At 45.5% G+C, this 23182-nt stretch overlaps 1 protein-coding gene across 3 annotated transcripts in view; it reads right to left on the reverse strand.

Moving 5' to 3' along the window:
• The window catches only part of Gmeb1 (glucocorticoid modulatory element binding protein 1), a 36875-nt gene continuing 13693 nt past the window's right edge, over positions 1–23182 (reverse strand). For all 3 annotated transcript variants that reach the window (XM_052177567.1, XM_052177569.1, XM_052177570.1), the window contains exons 3-10: positions 20724–20806; positions 15826–15950; positions 14074–14177; positions 12515–12672; positions 8979–9110; positions 8295–8432; positions 5409–5531; positions 1–3620 (exon numbers count right to left, since the gene is read on the reverse strand). In XM_052177567.1, coding sequence (XP_052033527.1) covers positions 2923–3620; positions 5409–5531; positions 8295–8432; positions 8979–9110; positions 12515–12672; positions 14074–14177; positions 15826–15950; positions 20724–20806 — 1561 coding nt within the window. In that variant the 3' untranslated portion in view covers positions 1–2922. The remainder of the gene's footprint in view (positions 3621–5408; positions 5532–8294; positions 8433–8978; positions 9111–12514; positions 12673–14073; positions 14178–15825; positions 15951–20723; positions 20807–23182) is intronic.

The raw sequence follows: 23182 nt of genomic DNA on the forward strand, positions 1-23182 counted from the left end.
TACATAGACAGTACTCAACAGATGTTTATTTAATGAATGGCTAGAGAAAAGATAGCTACCATCAAGTCAGCCTGAGGAGGAATTTCATTGCACCGCCTGTTCACATATCAGTATCTTGCATGTGTCTCACCCAGCTAAAATGATACAGACCAGGGCTACCAGTGACACAGCTGCTAGCAACGACAGCAATTGGAAGACCAGGAAAAACAGCAAAGCTTGTGGAATCCACCCCAAAATGTTTTAAATAAGCTCTGTCTCAAGAAGGAAATCTGAGTTTGGAAGCATGGTGCTCACACGATCTTTAATACAACAACGGCTGTGAGGAGTGCAAAGCCAGGTCCTGAGGGAGCCTGCCTCTACTCTCTAGGGCGCATCCCGTGTCCTGAATTGGTCCGCCCATCTCTGGACAAGAGAAATGACCTAAAGGGCACAACAGGGATGAGATGTGGCTTTCTAGGTTCAAGTAACGGTTTCAGTCTGAAGACTGAAGCGTGTAGGGCTGGGGATGAGGGTGCTTTGTCACCAAGCCTGACAACCTGAGTTCAGTCCCCAGGACCCATGGGTGGAAGGAGAGAACAGACTCCTGCCGGTTGTTCTCTGACCTCCACACATACCATAGCAAGCTCTCCATTACACACACACACACACACACACACACACACACACACACTCATGGATAAATAAGTGTAATAAAAATTCCTATGTATTAACAGAAAGTCTATAAGAGACCCAAAGCTTGTCCTACACAGCATTTTTTTGAGACACTATTTCATATATCCCAGGCTAGTCTTGAACTTACCATGTGTGACCTTGAATTTCTAAGGCTCCTGTCTCTATTTCCCAAGTGTTAGTATTAAAGGTCTGAGCCCCACGCCCAGCTTGTTTCCTGCTAGAGACTAAACCCAGGGTTTCATGTATGCTAGGTAAACACTTTACCAACTCAGTTCTGTCCCCAGCCTAGTTAAATATTCTGAAAAGAAAAGTCCAGTTTTAAAGCTGAAACAAATCTGAATAGAGTTCAGAAACTGCACTCTTCAGGGTCTTCAGAGTGACCCCTGAGGGCTTCCCAGGGGACACATGGCCATCTAAGAGATGGGAAGTGCAACTTTCAGTTGCTTACAGGGCTTTCAAAACCTGCAGGCAGGAAGACAGATTTAGACAGGCATCCTTCTCTATTTTCTTTTTAAACTAAAGCCAAAATTTTACTTTTAATAATAATGATAAATCCTCCAACTCCTAAGCTGTGTGCTTTTTTGACCTATAAAGTCACCCGGAGACTGCCTATATAGTAAACAATATAATTAAAGACATCAGAAACTGCTCACTCTTCCCCCAAACCCTGAAGAGAATGAATGGGATCACAGCAGAAAAAGTGACCTAGTAGTTCTGAAAGTATAAACAGCATTTAGGAAGAAGCCCCCAGCCCAGACGTTACTGACACTCCTGTCAAATTTCTTTCTTTTTTTTTTTTTTAAATCTTGGTGCTTTTTTTTTTTTTAAGATTTATTTTATGTATATGTGTACTCTGTCACTGTCTTCAGATACAGAAGAGGGCATTGGATCCCATTACAGATGGTTGTGAGCCACCATGTGGTTGCTGGGAATTGAACTCAGGACCTCTGGAAGTGCAGTCAGTGCTCTTAACCGCTGAGCCATCTCTCCAGCCCTCCTGTCAAATTTCTTACAATGTCATATAGACAATGTGTCTTTCCCAGGAAGTCCAGCTCACTCAGGAGACATCTAGTCCACACCTCAGGAAAGGCTGGGGGTGTTACCAGTCTTCCCTGTCAAGCCTAAGTCATTTTATGAGTTCTGTATCTCACTGCAACATCTGTGGTACGAAGAGGAGAGAATCTCAAGAGGAATGAAGGCAGGCAGCACCTGTCACTGCTGTCTGTGGAGCGCTGAAGAGCGTGGGATACAGCACACTCAGGTAAAAGGAGGGGAAGCACCAAGTAAATGACTGCTTTTGGTTCCAAAGCCAAAACATGTCACACACACACACACACACACACACACACACACACACACACACGCACGCATGCAGGGCTCCACCAAAAATAGCAGCTGGTCTACATGAGGGACTCTGCCATTCCAGGAATCAAGAAACAAAAAATGCTGGCCTCGGAGCCCCACCTCTATGACAGCCACAGTCCAAGAACTACAACAATCTATACTACATCACAGTCTGCAAAGGAACGGACTAATAATCCTTGGTGAAGAGGCTGAGGGCTTTGACAAGGCTGGGGGCAAGATGAGCTATCCCAAAAGCACAGCTGTGACAATCTTTTGATTGCTGTGTATCTTTCTATAATCTCTGGCCTCTTCTGAAAATGGCACCCAACCCTCAGAGCGCTTGAGGGGCATCAGATGCACCTCTGGAAGACTACTTCTTGCCTTCTCCTTGTCAAAGGGCTTCCCCTTTAAGCTGCTACTGCTGCTACTTCCTGCCCTAAGCAGAGCCAGCTTCCTGTTGTTTCAGAGTTTTGCACTGGCCATCACATCCAGGGTACAGAGCTGGTTGTCTTCTGGCGTCAGATCTGTGTTCCGTGGTCTGGTCAATGCATCTTTACAAGAGTGAAACCATGCGTGTATAGACAGACAGACTATTCTGGAAAGGATTCCTGGTTATTTTGACACCTCCTCTAAAAGCAATTACCTTCCTTGAGGAAGATGACTCAGACCTTGGTGGCCTGTCCCTAACTTCTGGAAAGGTAGCTTGTTCTGTCCATCTGTCAGTGAGGGAGCAGGAGGAACCCAACATTTTCAGTTACAATGAGATTTGGTAGTTTGTTTGTTTCTTTTCTTTTCTTTTTTTTTTTTTTTAAAAAAAAGGTTCTATGTGGAAATGAGTGGGACAATGATAAAAATAAACATAATTAAAATTCCAAACCAAAACACAGCTCTTGGCCCCATCCCCAGTCAGTCCTCCAAGACCACAATCTCTACATTGTGGACCTGATGCTGGTGGTCTTCCATTTCGGCTACCACTTTCTCCTCAGTCCTCAGCTCTGTCTCCAAGATGACTGCTTTGCTGTCAGTGTCGTCAGCCTCGGGGTCTGGAGCAGGGTCGATCTCGATGATGGTCTGCCCATCCTCAGAGGTGCTTTCTACAGCCTGGATTGCTGACGTCAGGCCAGACTCCATGGCCACCAGCTCCACGGGGCTCACCATGGTGGCCATACTGCCCAGGGCACTCCCATCCTGCACAGAGGTGGAGCTTAGCAGTGCCAAACTTGACGAAGGGTGGATGGTCACTGTGTCTGGTGAGCTGCTCTTGGCAGAGGAAACCACTGTGGCGTAGCGGAAGAGCTGGGGGCCAGAAGGCAGCGTGTGGACAGTCACAGGACTGGAGCCCTGGCTGAGGGTAGCCACTGGGATATTGCCCATGGAGAAGGACTGGCCCACGGGGGTGATGGTGATGGGAGAAATGACAGTAAACTGAGGCTGCTGGACAGGAGAAGGGCTCAGGACGGTGGTGGAGGCTGGCCGCTGGAGCCGGGGTCTTTTTGGAGGCTTTGGGGTGCTCACGGGCATCAGCACCACGTTTTGAACCGTCTGGGATTTCAGTCTGGGATCTTGGGCTTGCTTTTTTTGCTCCTCCAACTGCCGTTCCAAGTCTATGGGGAAAAAAACCAAAACCAACCAGACTTTGTGGAAAGAAATGTCATGTTGGGAACATTCACCAGGAGTTGGGAGACACAGGACCCTGTCCTGGCCCTACGTTATGTACCTCAGGCATGTCACACCACTGTTTCCCACATGACACCCAGAAAGCATTCCTTTTTTTTGTTGTTTTTTTGGTTTTTTTTTTCCCCGAGACAGGGTTTCTCTGTGTCGCCCTGGCTGTTCTGGAACTCACTCTGTAGACCAGGCTGGCCTTGAACTCAGAAATCCGCCTGCCTCTGCCTCCCAAGTGCTGGGATTAAAAGCGTGCGCCACCACCGCCCGATTTTTTTTTTTTAAAACCCTTTAGAAATTGCATTTAATGGTGAGATTCTGGGCCGGGCAACAGTTCAGAGCCTTTAAACCGTGCTCTTACTCACCATATACTCATCTGCAAATTTTTCATCTCTTGCCAAAACACAAATCCAAGAAGCTCCCATGGTCCTTTTCAGAAGTGTGTGATTCATACTCAGGACTGCCAGCATCCTAAGGATGTGCCTTAGCACTGAGCTACAACTCCCAGTCCGCACATCGCAGACATATGAGATTGACTTTTTATTTTTAATTATTGTGTGTGTGTGTGTGTGTGTGTGTGTGTGTGTGTGAGAGAGAGAGAGAGAGAGAGAGAGAGAGAGAGAGAGAAAGAGAGAGAGAGAGAGAGAGAGAGCACATGAGTGCAGGTGCCTGTGAGGCAGCTGGAGTTTCAGGTGGTGTAGATACAGGAATTCTCTGGAAGAGGAGGAAGTATGCTCTCAACTGTGAGCTATCACTCCAGCACACCTGCATCTATCATAAACTATACATGTTTATGAGGCATAGTACAACATTTTTCTTTTACCTTCTGAGGTCTTATGTATGTGTGTGCATATGTACGAGCACATGTGTATCCATGTATATGTGGATTCCTATGCAAACAAGAGGACAAACTCAGGTGTCACCCTTAGGAGCACACTTTATCTCCTTTAAGACAAAGTCTCTTGTTAGCCTGCAACTCACCAATTAGGCTTGAGTGGCTGTCTCACGGGGCTGAGTTAAATAGTGTACCAATTAGAGTGACTGTTTAAGAACACTTAAAGCTGTGGGCAGTAGAATCGTGCTCTCCAGAGGGCGCATGTCCCACCTCCAGTCTTCATAGGTCTCCCCAGGTCTACGGGCAAAGTCTTTGTATTCTTTTTTTTGTTTTTTTTGGATTTGGTTTTTTTTTCGAGACAGGATTTCTCTGTGTAGCCCTGGCTGTCCTGGAACTTACTCGGTAGACCAGGCTGGCCTTGAACTCAGAAATCCACCTGCCTCTGCCTCCCAAGTGCTGGGATTAAAGGTGTGCACTACCACTCCACCTTATTTTTGTGAGATGAGGTCTTTTAGCGAACAGGGAGCTCCAGTCTGGCTAGCTCCAGGCATCTGCCTGTCTCCTTTTCCCCAGTGTTGGGATTGCAGATGCATGCCCCGAGCCTGGACTTCTCATGTGGGTGCTGGGGATCTAACATGAAGTCCTCATGTTACATTACATTACAACTCAGCCAGCCATAGTCACAATTTATGGTTATGACAAAAAATGGAAAATGTACAAAATCCACAGTCAGCAAAAACAGCAATACAGAAATGTGGAGAGGGGAAGCTGAGTGGTGTCCTGTCACCAACACTCCTAGACTATTAGAATAACGAAGTGTAGTGGCGTGTCCGCCCTCCCAGGAGCACTGCAGAACAAGCACATTCTGGAGGAGGCGAGCTCGCCAGCGTACCTGCCAGCGTGTAGAGAAACTGCTCCTCTCCCTGCTGCACTTGCTTCCGCCTGTTGTCCAAAACTCTCTTGACAGTGTCCATTAGGCCAAACGTGTTCGCCACATTGTTTAGAACAGCAGCATCTATTAAACAAAGCACAGGCCTGTAGAGTCACACAGAAGCTCCTACCAGCTCCCTCATGTACTAATTACAGACCTGAAAGAGGCCAGAAGAGTGGTGGTACATGCTTGCAAACCCAGCCCACTTGGGAGACACAGGCCTTATAGTCAGGAGTTCAAGGATAGCCCAAGCTACAGAGTAAGTTCCAGGCCAGTCTGAGCTATGGTAGACTGTGATTCAATCACACATCCCTTACACACTACAAGGAAAAGAACCAAGATATTATGGGACTCTCTTAAATACATTTCAACAATTGTGGTGGTGGTGGTTTTGAGACAGGATCTCATTGGCTGGGCTGTCCTCAAACTTGCCAAAGATAACTGAACTCCTTCCTTAGTTCTGAGATGACAGGTGCTAATCACCATGTCTGGCAATTGTTTTAAGCCAAGATTTAGCACATGCATTTGATTTTGCTTTTGTAACATATTTGCATGTCTTTCTACATAACAATCACATGGGGGAGGAGCATGGTACTGGCAGGGAACACTTGCTACAACGATCCATTCTGACTACCGTGAAAACAAAGGCCAAGATCAATCAATAATATTAAAAAAAAAAAAAAAAACCACAGAAGAACAACATCAACAAACAAAACAAACTTTAAGCCTTGCATCTAGTTTTAAATTCTGACCCACTGTTTAGAAAACAGGATGGGAAAAGCTGGGTGTGGTAAAAGGCAGCTGGGCCTGCTGAGGCACAAGGACTATGTGAGCCTCAGGATGACGGCTTACACTGTAATCACAGCATCTGGGAGGCTGAGGTGAGATCACTCCCTTGAGTTGAAGAACCAACCTGGGTTAGAGTAAAGTCTTGTCTCAAAAAAAAAAAAAAAAAAAAAAAAAAAAAAAAAAGCTGGGCGGTGGTAACCCACGCCCGTAATCCCAGCACTCTGAGAGGCAGAGTTCGAGGCCAGCCTGGTCTACAGAGTGAGTTCCAGGACAGCCAGGGCTATACAGAGAAATCCTGTCTCGAAAAAAACAAATCCAAAAAACCAAACCAAACCAAACCAAACCAAAACAAAAAGATCAATAAATGAAGAAAGAAAAAAAATCAATAATTGGCTAGGTGTGGTGGTATATGCCTTTCCCAGAACTCAGGCAGCAGAGACAACTTCAGGTCTAGCCTGTTCTACATTGTGAGTTCCCAGATAGCCAAGGCTACATATAGAGAGACCTTATCTCAAACAACAACAAGTACCTATACAAACACGCGCACACACGTCCTATTTTACATGTCAAACATGAGGCCTTGCGACATTACTGTTAATTAACACTACCCTCTACACTACTGACCTCAGCTCAGCCCACTTTACGTACACTCCTTCCCACAGCTACTTCACCCAGTTCTATGTCCAACTTTTGGTGTTTAGAGAAAAGGTCTCGATATGTAACCAGATGCTTAAACTCATGAGCCTCCACTTCCAGTGGGCTGGGATTACAGATATATACCACAGTGTCTGCCTTTTAATTGGCTAAGGAGCTGAGACCACAGGCTGGCGCTAGTGTGTCCAACTCGATGGTTTTTTACATACAAAAGCTGTGATCTCCCACATGTAGTTCCCTAGTTCCACCATTTCCTGCGTTCCACAGTCATACCTCCATCTAATTTGCTGATGCTTCTATGTGAAGACCTTACAGTCATCTCAATTTAGTGGTAAATGAAACAGTGTGTACTTAGTCCGATCAAAGCCCTGCCAGGCCAGTGGTTAAGAGCACTATGCTCTTCCAGAAGCCCTGTGCTAAGTTCCCAGTACCCACCTCAGTCAGTGCACAGCTGCCAGCTCCAGGAGGCTCTGATGCCTCTGCATTCACAACAACTCACATTCATGTGCATATACAGACACACATGTGTGCTAAATAGTTCCATGTCAACACAACACAAGCATTTCAAAGGGCAAAGTACAATTTGGAAAATATCCCTACCAGAGTGGTCTGTGGGCAAGTCTGTGAAGCATTCCTACCCCACCCCTCAGACAGGGTTTGGAGGGGTGACCTTTCTGATTTCTGTACTGGCAGGGATCTGATTACTGGCCAGACTTTGGTAATGTTACTTTTATGACACTTCACCTGTCTTAGCATTTTGTAAGCATCTTCTCCATCATCTCCTGATTGGTTTACTAAAGAGTTGAACAGCCTATAGCAAAGCAGGAGAGGATAGGCGGGACTTCCAGGAGAGACAGGAACTCAAGGAAAGAGTCAGAGGCTGGAGATTCACCATCCAGACAAGGAAGAAAAGCAGGTGCCAGCACTCAGGAGCGATTGATTAGTGTAAGTGTGTCAATGACAGAGTGTGACCTAGAAGAACATGATGGGGCAAGTCCTTCCCCAACACACACAAAGTTGCTTCTGTTACGCTGTTTCATCATAGTAGTAGAAACTTTTAAGACAACAGGATTTAAAAAGAAAAGTGAAGTCTTTAAAAAAACAAGATATGACCAAACCAAAGTTTAAAGTCCAGCTAATGCATAAAATAAAGTAAGGCTGGGACTATGTCTCCATGGAGAGGGCTCCCCAGCATGCTGAGGCCAAGTTAAATCCCTGGGACCACATAACCAAGCAGTCACGAACCATAAAAACAATGCCTTAACTTGTCCAAGCCTTACTTTTCTCATCTGTAAAATTAAGGTAAGATGCCTCTGCCTCTGGAGTTGAGGCCAACAGCTGCATGAGGACGGACACTTGTGGGTATTTGAAAATGACGGCTGATTCCGGCCTCAGTGAACTCACCTGTGACCTGGAAAGGAGCGTGAATGAGCCGAGGCTGAACGCCCCTGAGGAGTTCTTCTAGTTCCTTCTGTATGTTGCACACGACCTCCTCCATCAGCCCCACGTCAGCTATCCCCTTCCAGAACATCAGCGTGTCCTCTGACACAAGGCAGATGAAACAGAAGGTGAACAGAGACATTACCCGATACCTCAGCACATGGCTACAATGTTCAGTTCAGCTCAGAAGGGTTCTGTATTAAAGCAGGAAGGACTGGCGCCTCCACGAGTTGGTACCTAATTATTAGCCCCTTCGGTCACTACCGGGGCTTAGGATATTTACCTCAATTTGTCAGGCCCTTGATTTGGTATGATTCTGGCTATAAAAACTGGCATCTCACTCCAATAAAGATATTTAGTTAAATATTAATAAGGCACTCAATATTTAAGGCTAAGTAATACTTGATTAAATTCAATTTCAATTTTGCTTTTGAATAGATAAGATTTAATGTTATGAAGGTTAGCTAATAAAGATATTACACTAAATATTAATTAATGATTAATTTTTATTAGCTCTACATTAAATCAAACAGCTGGGTGGGAGGGCCTGCAGGTTGACCTCAAATGTTCACTGAGTTACAGCAAATAGCAACAAATATTTATTAAATAGTTGATTAGCAGAAGAAAGTGAGCTGTATGGGAAAGTACCTGAAATCTCTTCAGACTCTTTCTTTATACCCTCCTCTGTGGCCATGGTGACAGCGGCGGTGAGGGCTGAGTTCCACTCCAGCCCTGCCTCTTCCATGCTCTCCTCTGAGATGGCAATCTGTGTGATGTTCCCTAAGGAGAGTCCATCAGACACAAAGCAGTCAAGACTATGAGAATAGTCCTAGCTATCTTCTCTCATCCTCACAGACACAGACCTGGTACTTTAACATGCTGCCTCTTGCCTGTATTTAAAAACCCACATCTCTAGGTAAGCCAGGATGTATATTAATTTTTCCAAAGAAAACTTTCCCTGCAAAGGAAAAAGCTTTCTTCTTATTGTTTTTCTGTTTGTTTGCTTGTTTTTTGTTTTGTTTTCCCGAGACAGGGTTTCTCTGTGTAGCCCTGGCTGTCCTGAAACTCACTCTGTAGACCTGGCTGGCCTTGAACTCAGAAATCTGCATGCCTCTGTCTCCCAAGTGCTGGGATTACAGGCATGTGCCACCACCGCCTGGCTGTCTTCTTACTCTGAACAGAAGAACAGGAAGCCATACAAGGACAATCTACTTCCGGAAGTCAGATGTTTGGGAAGTTACTGAGGGTACATGTGCCTGCCAAGCTGCCCACTCCAGTCACTGAGGAAGAGGAAGAGCTAGGATCACTTAAAACAGCATGCTTGTCATGAGCCCTACTCCAAATGTGCTTGACGGTAAGCATCTAGAACATCTGAAGCTGCCGTAGCTACTGGATCAGCCTGGGATGCGAAAGCAAGAGAAACAGAGGAAAAAACAAAACAAAACAAGCAAACAAAAACCAAAAAACAAACAAACAAAAAACCAATTTATTAGGTAAAGATCCATGGATAATACACAGAGGCCTGAGACTGCAGTGACAGACGGCTCAGTGGTCAAGGGCATTTGTTGGTTAAGGGTGCCTAGGCTTTGAGAGATTTCCCTTTTATTCATCTATTGATTAAGAATATGAGGGTTCTCCAGGCAGTGGTGGCGCACACCTATAATACCAGCACTTTGGGAGGCAGAGGCAGGAGGATTTCTGAGTTCAAGGCCAGCTTCCAGGACTGCCAGGGATACAGAGAAACCCTGTCTCGAAAAAACTAAAAAAAAAAAAAAAAATATGAGGGTTCACCAAAAACTAAACCAAAAACAACCCCCACAAAGCCATGTGAGGTGGGTCAGGAGGCAGAGCAGAACAGGCACCATGAGTTTGTGGTGAGCCTGGGTGCCACTGTACCCTAGGCTTTATTTATTTATTTTTTGGGGATTTGTTTTTTTTTTTGAGACAGGGTTTCTCTGTGTAGCCCTGGCTGTCCTGGAACTCACTCTGTAGACCAGGCTGGCCTCGAACTGGGTTCGAGTGCTGGGATTACAGGCGTGCGCCACCACCGCCCGGCACCCTAGGCTTTATAATAGTAGTTTTATAGACACGTTTTATGTAAGTATGGTTTCTCCAGAGGTCATGACTGAATCTGTCGCTAATTTCCCATCTCCTTCTCTCTCTCTTCCCTCTTCCTTCCCCCTAGATAATAAGAAGGAGCCCAGACCCAAGTTCAAAACCACCAAAGACTAGGCTGGAGAGATGGCTCAGTGGTTAAGAGCACTGACACTCTTCCAGAGGTCCTGAGTTCAATTCCCAGCTACATGGTGGTTCCCAGCGATCTATAATGGGATCTGATGCCCTTTCCTCTCATGCAGGTACATATGCAAATAGAGCACCGATAGGAATAAAGTCACATAAATAAATCTTTTTTTTTTTTTTTTGGTGTTTTGGATTTGGTTTTTTCAAGACAGGGTTTCTCTGTATACCCCTGGCTGTCCTGGAACTCTGAAATCCTCCTGCCTCTGCCTCCCAGAGTGCTGGGATTACAGGCATGCACCACCACCACCCGGCTATAAATAAATCTTAAAAGAAAGGATCAGTTAAGCATAGTGTCACCCCAGCATTCAGGAGGCAGGTGCAGGAGACACAGGTTCTAGATCAGCTGGGACTACATAATCAGATTATGTCTGATTAACTATAAACAAGACAAAGCAACTGCCCTAAGTCTTGAGAGTAGCTGTTCTACACAGCAAATTCCAGACCAGCCAAACTCTATAGGAAGGACTGCATCTACACAAACAAATCTTCAGGGTCAGTGTGCACCCACCCTGCTCATCTGTGTGAAAGTCTACCCTAGTAAGCTGGGGCTCACTCAGGCAGAACACCTGTTATACACAATCGTCCTCTCAGATGACCACTGATGGATTTGTCATTCCGATCTACCTTTCTAACCTTATTACATCTCCTTCAAGCCCGACATGCCTCAAGAGTGGCATGAGAGAGCTCTGTGGGAGCACTGTGAGAGCACTGTGGGAGCACTGTGAGAGCACTGTGGGAGCACTGTGAGAGCTCTGTGAGAACAGAACCATCTTGCTGATACTTGGTATGCACTCTAAGAAAGAAATAAGAATCCTGGAAATTTAAGTTCTAACTTAAATTCTAGCAGTCCAGGTGGTGTTGGCCTTTAATCCCAGCACTCAAAAGCCAGAGGAAGATTGCTTTCTGTGAGTTTGAGACCAGCTTGGTCTACACAGTGAGTTCCAGGTCAGGCAGTAGTAATATAGAGAAATTCTGTCTGGGAGAAAACGAAAGGAAGGAAGGAAGGAAGGAAGGAAGGAAGGAAGGAAGGAAGGCCGGCCAACCAAAAAAAGAAAATTAAGATGACCAGGAAGGCTGGGATTAGTGTTCCATACTTTTTTTTTTCCCCCCCGAGACAGGATTTCTCTGTGTAGCCCTGGCTGTCCTGGAACTCACTCTGTAGACCAGGCTGGCCTCGAACTCAGAAATCCACCTGCCTCTGCCTCCCAGAGTGCTGGGATAACAGGCGTGCGCCAACACCGCCCAGCCTTGTTCCATTCTTTTAGTCCCAGCAACCAGGAGGCAGAAGCAGGTGGATCTCTGGGTAACAGAGAGAAACATTGTCTCAAAACCACCAGCTCCCTACCTGCCCTGGGGTGGGGGAAGGGAGCACAGTGAGTGAGGCAGGCGTGGGCGAGTCAAGACTCCTGGTGACTATAGAGGCTGAGAGACGTGAACACTGTGTAGCCAACCTGGGCTACATAGTAAGTTCCTGGACAGTCTGGGCCATGGAAACATAGTCTCAAAACAAACCAAAACCGGTCATTTTTAAAAGGAAAAAAGAAATCTGTTTCTGAGGTAAAATCCCACCCAAAACTGCTGTAATAGCTTACAACAAAGCACAGCACGACAATGCTCATGAGAAATGGAAATGAAGACATACCAGGGGCACCTGGCATGGTGGCTTATGTTTGTGATTCTAGCAACATTCTATTATGTTTGTGACTCAGGAGGCAGAAACAGGAAAATCACAGCAAGTTCAAGTTCAGCCTGGGCTGCCTGGTGAGTGAGACAAGGTCTCAAATGCAAAGTCAAGCAACAAAGGCAAGAGAGAAGTGGTGCATGATGGTGCACAGGGCAAGGCTGGTGAGGACAGCGGGCTCCAGTGGTCTCCTACCCCCTACCATCGGCCGAGGTGGGCGTCTGCACCACACTTGTCTGCTGTCCCGGCACTGGAGCCCTCGCACTGCTGATCAGAAGGTCAAACTTGGTGCTCCTGCAGGTATTGGAGCAAACTTTGTCATGCTGGTAAAAATCGATCTGTCCAGAGTCCATCATCTTCCTGTACAGAGAGAAACAAGGGCAGGTCAAGCTGCATGTCACCTTTGAGAAGTAGGTCAGAGGGGCAGCGGGGACAAGCTTGCTGAGTCCATGACGAAGACTAAGGAAGCCTGATAATAACTGAGGTCACCAAATTCTGGAAATTCTAGATGGAATCACAAACGTCCTCTGGTCCTGCCCACATCTACCACTACTCTTCCGAGTTTATGGAGTGTCGGTATTCTTCACCACACTGCCGATATGCTAAAGAAGTCAGGAATGTCATTAACGGGGTGGGGGTGGGGTGGGGAGGGGGTGGGGGTGGGGGTGAGTCTCCACCACTGAGAAACTGTGCCCAATGGAACCAGCTCCTTGTCTGTTTTTTATTTCTACCTAACAGGATCTCTTTCTGTAGCCCAGACTGCTCTGGAACTTGTTATGTAGTCCTGCTTGTCCTTAAAGTTGACATCCCCTTGCCTCTGCATTCCAAGTGCTGGAATTAAAGGTATGCTCACACCTAGCTGGGCACGATTAACTCTTGATCTTAATTTTTATTTTTAGAATTCCATGTGTATGGGTGCATTGCCTGCATGCGTGTCTGTGCACTATATGCATACTGGTCTCTGTGAAGGCTAGAAGAAGGTGCTGGGTCCCCAGAACTAGAGTTACAGATGGTTGTGAGCTGCCGTGTGGGTGCTGGGAACTGAACCAGGTCCTCTGGCAGAGCAGGTAGCACTCTTAACAGCCAAGTTATCTCTACAGCTCCACTCTTCACATTGAATTTTTTTTCTATCAGAATTGAAATTCAACGAATACTAACTAATGCATTCAAGAGGGAAAACCAGCCGGGCAGAGGTGGCATATGCCTGTAATCCCAGCACTCTGGGAGGCAGAGGCAGGCGGATTTCTGAGTTGGAGGCCAGCCTGGTCTACAGAGTGAGTTCCAGGACAGCCAGACTAACTCAGCACCAAGACAACTGGCTCTACGTGAGGAGGACAGGGAGGATTATCAGCTACTCGGAGCTTCTCTTCCAAGAAAGGATCCTGTTAACCTCCTGACATCAGCAGCCTCAGCCAGGCGTGCTGGTGTCTGCCTTGGCTACACAGCAAGTTCAGGGCTCACCTGAACTAAAAATGTGATGTAGATGCTTGGTTAGTTAGTTTGATTTAATAGTTACTTAGGTTGTCATTACTATAAACTGATTGAATAGTTATGACTTGCGGGAATAACTCAGTGGTAGAGTGTTGTCTTCGCAGGCACAAGGCCCTGGATTCTATCCCGAGTCACACAGGAAGAAAAAAGATCAAAGAGAAGTTGACCAAAGTCAAACAGTGTAGACTGCCCATGCTAACCCTACAGATAGGGTTCAAGTGTCAAGTTAAAGACTCTACCGAAAACTGAGTGCTTGTCACCAGCACTTACCTGAGCATGATACCGCCTAGACGGATGGCTCTCTTCCAGTCCTTCAGGGTGGACTTGCCAGCCAGGTGAACAAAATGCTTGGGGCTGATCAACTGATCATTGAACTGAAAAATGCAATGTGGTCCAGTGTCAATGCACGTAGGTCAACAAGGAAAGAATGAAGTAATGCTCTAGACAATGTCACAAGCCACATCAGTGTGACTCAACCTCCTGTCCTAGCTTACCAGACAGTACACCTCTCTCAGTCCCTGTCCTATCCCAGGACAGCATCACACAAGATAAGGGTGAAAACAAGCTAAACTGGCATCTACAAATCCATTTTGAAGCAAGGGGTGGAGGTGGGGGTGGGGGGGTCTAGTGTTCCAAGGGTTGGTTAAGTAAACTGAAGAGATCTAAGTGGTAATAAAGACAGATAAGAGAGATAAGTCAACAGTAAAAGTGCTAACTGTGCAAGACTACAAACTGAGCTTGATCCCAGAAACCACATAATAAGCAGATGCAAGTCAACTGTCTCTGTAGTTCCAGAACCCTTTTTACTTGTTTGTTCTGTTGTTTGAGACAGGGATTCTCTGTGTAGCCCTGGCCATCCTAGAACTCACTCTGTAGACCAGGTTGGGTCTACTCAGAGATCATGCCTCCTCTCCTGAGTGCTGGGGTTAAAGGCATGTGCCACCACCATCTGTTTAGTTTCAGGACTTTTATAAGATGGAATTCAGAGACAGAAGCTAGAAGATTGGTTAGCTTGGAATACTCAGTAGAATCCAGCAGTAGAAGTCAGTCAGTTTTACACACACACACACACACACACACACAAGTATGTGTGTTTTGCCTGCATATGTGTCTGTGTACCACATGCATACAGTGCTCACAGAGGCTCTGAAGAAAGCAACAGTTCCTGTAGAGGAGTGGTTCTGATGCTTTGATTTAATCTGGAATCTTTGATCACTGACACCAAAGGTCCTTGTCCACAATTGTTTTTTGTTTTTTTTTTTTTGATTTGGTTTTTTTCAAGACAGGGTTTCTCTGTATAGCTCTGGCTGTCCCAGAACTCACTCTGTAGACCAGGCTGGCCTCGAACTCAGAAATCTGCCTGCCTCTGCCTCGTGCTGGGATTACTGGCATGCGCCACCACCGCCCAGTCACCCAATTGGTTCTTGATCAATCAATAAAGATACCAGCGGCCAATGGCTGGGTGGTAAGAAATAGGCAGGACTTCCAGGTTCCCACAGGCTGGGAGAGGGAAGGAGGAAAATCGAGATACTGGGGGGAGAGAAACAGAACAGATTCAGCTGCAGGGGAGATCTTCCAAAATGAAGGCGGAAAGGGAAACTGGCCCATGGAAGAGCAGCCGGAAAGTATCTTGGGAGGCAAGAGCAATAGGCTTCCCAGAAGGAGAGCACAGTGAGCTGCGGGGCTGCTTTAGACTGTCCACAGCAGCCGGGCATTGGTGGGGCACGCCTGTAATCCCAGCATTCTGGGAGGCAGAGGCAGGCGGATTTCTGAGTTCGAGGCCAGCCTGGTCTACAGAGTGAGTTCCAGGACAGCCAGGGCTGTACAGAGAAACCCTGTCTCGAAAAACCAAAAAAAAAAAAAAAAAAAAAAAAAAAAAGCCGGTGACAGTTCGGTGGCTGAACCCTCACCTAGGATGCTCAAGACCCTGGATCAGAGCCTCACATTTCCGGGCATAAGATGACCTGGTAAGGGAGAGAGCTAGAAGGCACTGAATCCAAACCCTGAGACAGGAAAAATTACCTTGACACACTTCACATTTATTCCTGGACACACGAACTTCTTCCAGAGGAGGACGGCTTTGCTCTCGCCACAGGTGATAGGATAAGCAATCTCCATAGCCTCGTCTGCTTCTATACTGCCTGTGTCTGAAACAAAAGAAATGTGCAATCACTGAATGACTCTTTCCTAAACTCAAGTGACAATACAGTTTTGTGGCTTTCTTTCTTTCTTTCTTTCTTTCTTTCTTTCTTTCTTTCTTTCTTTCTTTCTTTCTTTCTTTCTTTCTTTCTTTCTTTCTTTCTTTCTTTCTTCCTTCCTTCCTTCCTTCCTTCCTTCCTTCCTTTCTTTCTAAAGATTTATTTATTATTATATGTGAGTACACTGTAGCTGTCTTTTGACACACCAGAAGAGAGAGTTGGATCTCATTAGGGATGGTTGTGAGCCACCATGTAGTTGCTGGGATTTGAACTCAGGACCTTCGGGAGAGCAGTTAGTGCTCTCACCCACTGAGCCATCTCAGCAGCCCTGTGGGTTCCTTTCATACCATGTTTTTTTGTTTTTGTTTTTTTCTTTTTTTCCTTCTTCTTCGGGCAGGGTCTCATGTAGCTCAGGTTGGCCTTGAACTGAGTATACAGCAATGATTACTCAGATTACTGACCCTGCACTCTACCATCTGAGCTCTATCCCAGCACCAACAGGGCACTCTTTTTTTGTTTTGTTAATTTTTATTTTATCTTATGTGCATGGGTGTTTTGCCTACATGCAAGTCTGTATACCACTTGTTTGCTTGATACCTGCAGAGACCAGAAGAAAGCATTGGATCCCCCGGAACTGGAATTATGATGGTTGTGAGCTGCCATATGAATGTTGGTAATCTAAGCCAGGTCCTCACAGCTTCCTGGAGCTGGAGAGATGGCTCGGTGGATAAAAACACTGACTTCCAGAGGTCTGGATAAAAACACTGACTTCCAGAGGTCTGGATAAAAACACTGACTTCCAGAGGTCTTGAGTTCAATTCCCAGCAACCACATGGTGGCTTGCAACCATCTATGATGGGATCCAATGTCCTCTTCTGGTGTGTCTGAAGATAGCTATGATGTACACACATTGTACTGGCTAGTTTTGTGTGTCAACTTGACACAGGCTGGAGTTATCACAGAGAAAGGAGCTTCAGTTGGGGAAGTGCCTCCATGAGATCCAGCTGTGGGGCATTTTCTCAATTAGTGTTCAAGTGGTGAGGGCCCCTTGTGGGTGGTTCCACCTTTGGGCTGGTGCTCTTGGGTTTTATAAGACAGCAGGCTGAGCAAGCCAGGGGAAGCAAGCCAGTAAGAAGCATCCCTCCATGGCTTCTACATCAGCTCCTGCTTCCTAACCTGCTTGAGTTCCAGTCCTGACTTCCTTTAGTGATGAACTGCAATGTGGAAGTGTAAGCTCAATAAACCCTTTCCTTCCCTATTTGCTTCTTGGTCATGATGTTTGTGCAGGAATAGAAACCCTGACTAAGACAAATTGGTACCAGGAGTGGGGTATTCCTGTGACAACCTGACCATGTTTTGGGGAGGATTGTGGAAGGGCTTTGGAACTTTGAGCTAGAAAAGCTGTGGAAAGTTCTGTAGGAGCTTGGAAGACAATGTTACAAACAGTGCAGAAGATGGAGGCCTGGCTTGTGAAATTTCAGAGGGAAGATTAAAGACTCTTACAGTGGCCATGTTTTGATTGTGAAGATTCTGTGGTTTTGGTTAGCTGGGGCTGAAGAATCAGCTGTAAGTAACAAGATACCAGAACCACTAAAGCAAACCTTTGTGCTACTGGGACTATTGATGCTGCTTAGCTGGAGCTAAGAAATTAGCGGTGATTAAGAAGAGACCAGCATCACTGAGATGAAATCTTCTTGGAAGTGTTTTCTGAGAGCACAGAGGCTGTGTTCCAGAGATAGCCACAGTTGTATTTTGTGCTGTGGCTGGACTTGGTACTGTGTAAGAGTCACCCAGATGGTACTGGTTTTGAAGGCATGAAGGGGTCATGAAGAGTAGCTGAGGCTCTTGGCACAGTGAGAGGCCACGGAAGGCCATTAGTGAAGGTACAGCCTCAGTTGCAATTGATGGCCCAGGACTTAAAGGGGTCATGCATAGGAGCAGAGGCTTGTCACCCTGATGAGAGTCTATGAGAGGCTATTGGTGAAGCCTCATTACAGTGGAAAATAGCAGTGTTTTGGAGATGACAGTACCATGTGATGACCACCAAGAATAGCAGCAGCAGTGGAATACAGGCAGCTAGAGCCTAGAAGACAAGCTGTGTGCTACAAAGGGCAGGACTGAAGATGTGACCCAAGCCCTTAGGAGCCCAGAAGATAGTGAGTTGGATCCCAGATATTGGACATTTGGAGTTTGAGTTTTGCTTTTGGTTGTGACTGTGCCCTGATATGTTTCCCTTTTGAAGGAAGAAAGTATTTTAGTGGAGCCCACAGTTAAAAGACTTTGAACTTTTAAAAGACTTTGAATTTTAAAGATATTGGATATTTTAAGGTGATTAAACTTTTAATATGTAAAGACTGAGGGACTTTTAAAGTAATTTAGATCTTGGAGATGAATAAGAAAGTAAGGGTTGAGGCTTAATAGTGATGTGTTTGTGTGTCAAGTTGACAAGGAGTCAATTGTACTGGCTAGTTTTGTGTGTCAACTTGACACAAGCTGGAGTTATCACAGAGAAAGGAGTTTCAGTTGGGGAAGTGCCTCCATGAGATCCAGCTATGGGGCATTTTCTCAATTAGTGATCAAGTGGTGAGGGCCCCTTGTGGGTGGTTCCACCTTTGGGCTGGTGGTCTTGGGTTTTATAAGAGAGCAAGCTGAGCAAGCCAGGGGAAGCAAGCCAGTAAGAAACATCCCTCTATGGCCTCTGCATCAGCTCCTGCTTCCTGACCTGCTTGAGTTCCAATCCTGACTTCCTTTAGTGATGAACTGCAATGTGGAAGTGTAAGCTCAATAAACCCTTTCCCCCCCAGTTTGCTTCTTGGTCATGATGTTTGTGCAGGAATAGAAACCCTGACTAAGACACACATATAATAAATAAATAAATAAATAAATAAATAAATAAATAAATAAATAAATAAATAAACAAATAAATCTTTTTTTTTTAAAAAGATTATTAACTACTTAATTTCTCCAGCTCCAGGAAACCTTGTGAAGTTTGACCCAACAGCTGTGTCTTACTGGAGGAAGCGTGGTGTCATGCCTGCAGAAGTCAGAAAACAACCCTAACAGTGTCTGTTCTCTTCTGCCACCTTTGTGTGGGCTCAAGGATTAAACTCATGTGCAGGTTTGCCTGCTTACATGACAAGTACTTTTTCTCTGCTGTGCCATCTCTCCAGCCTCTCAGGTTCTCTTGTTTTGTTTGTTGTTGAGGATCAAAGCCAGGGCTTTGTGCAATGCTAGTTAAGTGTTACACCACTGAACAATATGGCCAACCCTACCATAAACCTTTGGGGTTTTTGTTTTTCCTCTATTTGTTTTAATATTATAATTCTTTTGTTTGTTTCTGAGACAGTCTTGTGTTCCTCAAGCTGCTATGAACTTGTAAGCAAGGGTGGCCTTGAACTCCTGATCTTGCTGCCACTATTTCCAAAGTACCAGGATTACAGACATGAGAGAAGACACCCAGAATTTTTAATTCTTCCTATAATCTTTTGAGATGGGAATTACTTCCCATGTTCTACATATAAATATATGAGCTTCAGAAAGAGGAGTTTCCCAAGAACACACAGTGAAATGTAAGAAAGTCATATTTGCTTAGTTTCTAAATTTCCTTCCATTGACAAATTCCCAGTTAATATAATATATCTCTTCGATCTTCACCGACAGTCTCATCTAATGACAGGGATCAATCTACATGCTCCCATTTCTTTGTGGGATCTTTTTAAACAACAACAACAAAGTCTTGTTATATAGCCCAACCTCAAACACAATCTTCCTGTCTCAGGCTCTCAACTGTGTACAGGTGAGCCTCGCTATACCCTCCCTCTGTGCTGTGTGGGTGGAGGAAGGGGGACAGATAACTAAGGACTGAATGTCGTACAAGCGAGGCAAGCATTTTATTACGAGGTTTCTGCAGCACCCCCCCCCCCCATCTTCCAGCTCTGAACCTGCCCTGAACCTGCCCTGAACCCGCCCTGCAGTACAGACAGGCCCTACACTTGTGATTCTTCTGCCTCCCCTGCTCAAGTAGCTAGACTTCCTGGTTCACATCGCAGGCCCGGGGCTTGGTTGCTTCTTTTTAGTTTGTTTCTTCCCCCAGTGGGGCTTAGGGACCCCACAGGGAGACTCCAGCTGAGCGTTCTACCCTGCCTCTCTTCCTAGGATTCTTTTTAAACAAAAAACCAAACATTTTGGCTACTATAATATATTGATACTAAGTGATCAAGTGATAGGTCTACCATCTTTTTGTATGTTTGTTTTTTAGCTTTGTTTTGTTTTGTTGAGACAGTATAATCCTGGCTGTCCTGAACTTGCTCTGTAGACCAGACTGGCCTTAAACTCCTAGTGCTAGGGTAAAAGGCATGTGCACCCACAACCCAGCTCGGTTGGATTTTTGAGACAAGAGTTTTTCTATGTAGTCCAAGAGCCTGAAACTCAGGCCTGTCTTTGCCTCCTGTGTGCTGGGATTAAAGGTATGGTCCACCATGCCTGCCAAGTCTGCCAGCTTAACTGACATTATCAGTTGGTACACTGGATTGGTTAGGACAGAAAATAAGGCACAAAAGACCTAAATTCACAGGCTGGGGGGCGCAGCTCAGTAACGGACCACCTGCTGGCTTGGACAAGGTCCTGGGTTTCATCTTCAGAGAATTTAAAGCAAAAACACACAAAAACTCTCACCAACAAGCTGAAGTCAAAGGTACTGGACAGAATGGCAGAAAGACTTACCAATTCCTTCTTCGATCTTGTGTATCGTGTGCGTCTCTACAGCTACAACTGCCGCACTGTTCTCTGACCCGGCTTCATAAATCCTGTAGTAAAAGTGCCCATCAATAAAGGAACTACATAAGTAATGAAGAAAATTATTATTCATAGCACAGGGTGAAAATATTTGTTTTAGTCAGAAAAGGACTAAAATAAGTGTATTCACAGCATGACTTTAATGCTTTGACAAGTTTCCCACTGTATACTCAGTTTCCCACTGAGGCCCAGACCACTCAGCCTGAAGATGAAACCCCCTCACCCCAACTGATTTAACCCTTGCTGCATTTACTCCCTTTGCTACTGTATTAAATGGACCCTTTCCTTACTAACTTTAAAGATTTGTGTTACTTACATGTATAAAACCATATGACTTCTTATATACATGTACATGTGTCTATGAATGTACCCATGGAGAAGAGACGGGGTGTCAGATACCCTGGATCTGGAGGTACAGGTGATTGTGAGCTGCCTGCCTGACGTGGATGCTGGGAGCCGAACTTGGGTCCTCTGAAGAGCAGCACGTTCTCCTTACCTGCTGAGCTGTCTCTCCAGCCCTTCCTCAATAACTGTAGGGCAGGTTCGCACCTTCCTTTTATTGCAGCCCTCTAACATAGCTACTAACACTGGGGTGATCCCCAACCATAAAATTATATGCTTGCAACTTCATTTGCTGTTTAGATTTTTATTTATTTTTTTAAGATTTATTTATTTCAGATAAACGAGTACACTGTAGCTGTCTTCTGACACACCAGAAGAAAACATAGGATCCCATTACAGATAGTTGTGAGCCACCATGTGGATGCTGGGATTTGAACTCAGGACCTCTCTGGAAGAGCAGCCAGTGTTCTTAACCACTGAGTCATCTCTCCAGCCCCCTCAATTAAATATTTTTAACCACTGAGCCATCTCTCCAGACCGATTGCTTCTATTTCTTTCCCTTTCTTTTGCACAGTGGACATTAAACTAGACTCTTATCCATGGTAGACAGGCACTCTGTCACTAAACTGCATACCCAGCTCTTTTTCTAGTTTTCTGACATTTTCCCTCAGTTCCGACAGCTGTCAAATCTTGCCAGACACCTCTTTAACTCCAGGTGTCCTCCCTGCCTCTAGTGCCATTACTACCACTTCGACTTGGGCCTCACTGTGTCCAGCCTGGAAGAGTCTGCCCAGACTCTCATTAATCCTGTATACTCCTACCAGAGTAATCATCTGATTCTCCTCCTTAAACCATCTAAAGTTTGGGTTTCTTTGTATTTGTAGTTCTTGGGACTAAACCCAGAACCTCTCACATGCTAGACCAGTGTTCTACCCCTGAGCTAAATTGCTATTTATTTTTTTCATCTCTTACTTTCTATTTTGAGACAAGGTCATAATAAGTTGCCTAGGCTGGCCTCAAATTCAAGTGATCCTTCTGCCTCATACTCCACAGTGCTGAAATTACAGGCAGTGCTTCCATACTCAGCTCCCATTATTGGGTTTATTTTTTTATTTTTTGCATTACTAGGGATAATACTCAGGACTGCCTGGAAGTGGTGGCATATGGCTTTAATCCCAGAACTCCAGAAGCAGAGACAGCTAAATGAGCTCAGGGGCAGCCTGGTCTACAGAGTGAGCTCTAGGATAGCCATGGCCAGACAGAGAAACCTTGTCTTGAAAAAACACACATACACACACAAAACCCCAGGCCAAAATAACAACAACAACAACTCCACCTCAGGGCCTCATGCTCAGAGGCAACTAGGCAAGCACTGAAGCACTGAGCTCACTTTGCAGTGTGCAGATCACTTGGGACTGCCAAAGGGTGGCATTGAGAGTGTAAGGAGGCTCAGAGGAGGAGGAATCAGTCCTCTACACAGGTATTTCACCTGCCTCAGGAGACCAGCAATGCTGCCGTGATGATGGAGCTCACTCCGGTAATGGACATCAGTCAGACTCCACACTGTGCTCTAAATCACTAGTCTCCAGGATAAAATCTTGTCATGTTCTTCCTACTGAATATAGAAGAGGCAGGCAGATCTCTGTGCGTTCAATACCAGCCTGGTCTATAATGAGAGCTCCAGGACACCCAGGGCTGTTACACAAACTCTGCCTCAAAAAAGTCAGTTATGACAAGAGGGCAGTGTTTTAGGTCAGGCAACCTCAGAAGCACATGCTGCCCACGACTCACTAAGACGTCAGCTCCTTTGCTTCAGGTATACTTGTAACAGTCACATGTGACTGTGTTCTCTGCTACTGACAGTTTTTAGATGTTGCCCAAGTATATGATGTAGACTCTGAGCTAAGGATTTGGTTATTTTCTGTGAAAATCGGTTATTGATTCTGTGCAATGAGAAAGGAGAACCAAGCCAGGCAGTGGTGGTGGATTCTGAATATAATTTTAACGGTAGTTATAAAACTCTATGAATAGCTGGGCAGTGGTGG

This window comes from Apodemus sylvaticus, chromosome 3, assembly GCF_947179515.1.
Source record: "Apodemus sylvaticus chromosome 3, mApoSyl1.1, whole genome shotgun sequence".
Taxonomy (NCBI): Eukaryota; Metazoa; Chordata; class Mammalia; order Rodentia; family Muridae; genus Apodemus; species Apodemus sylvaticus.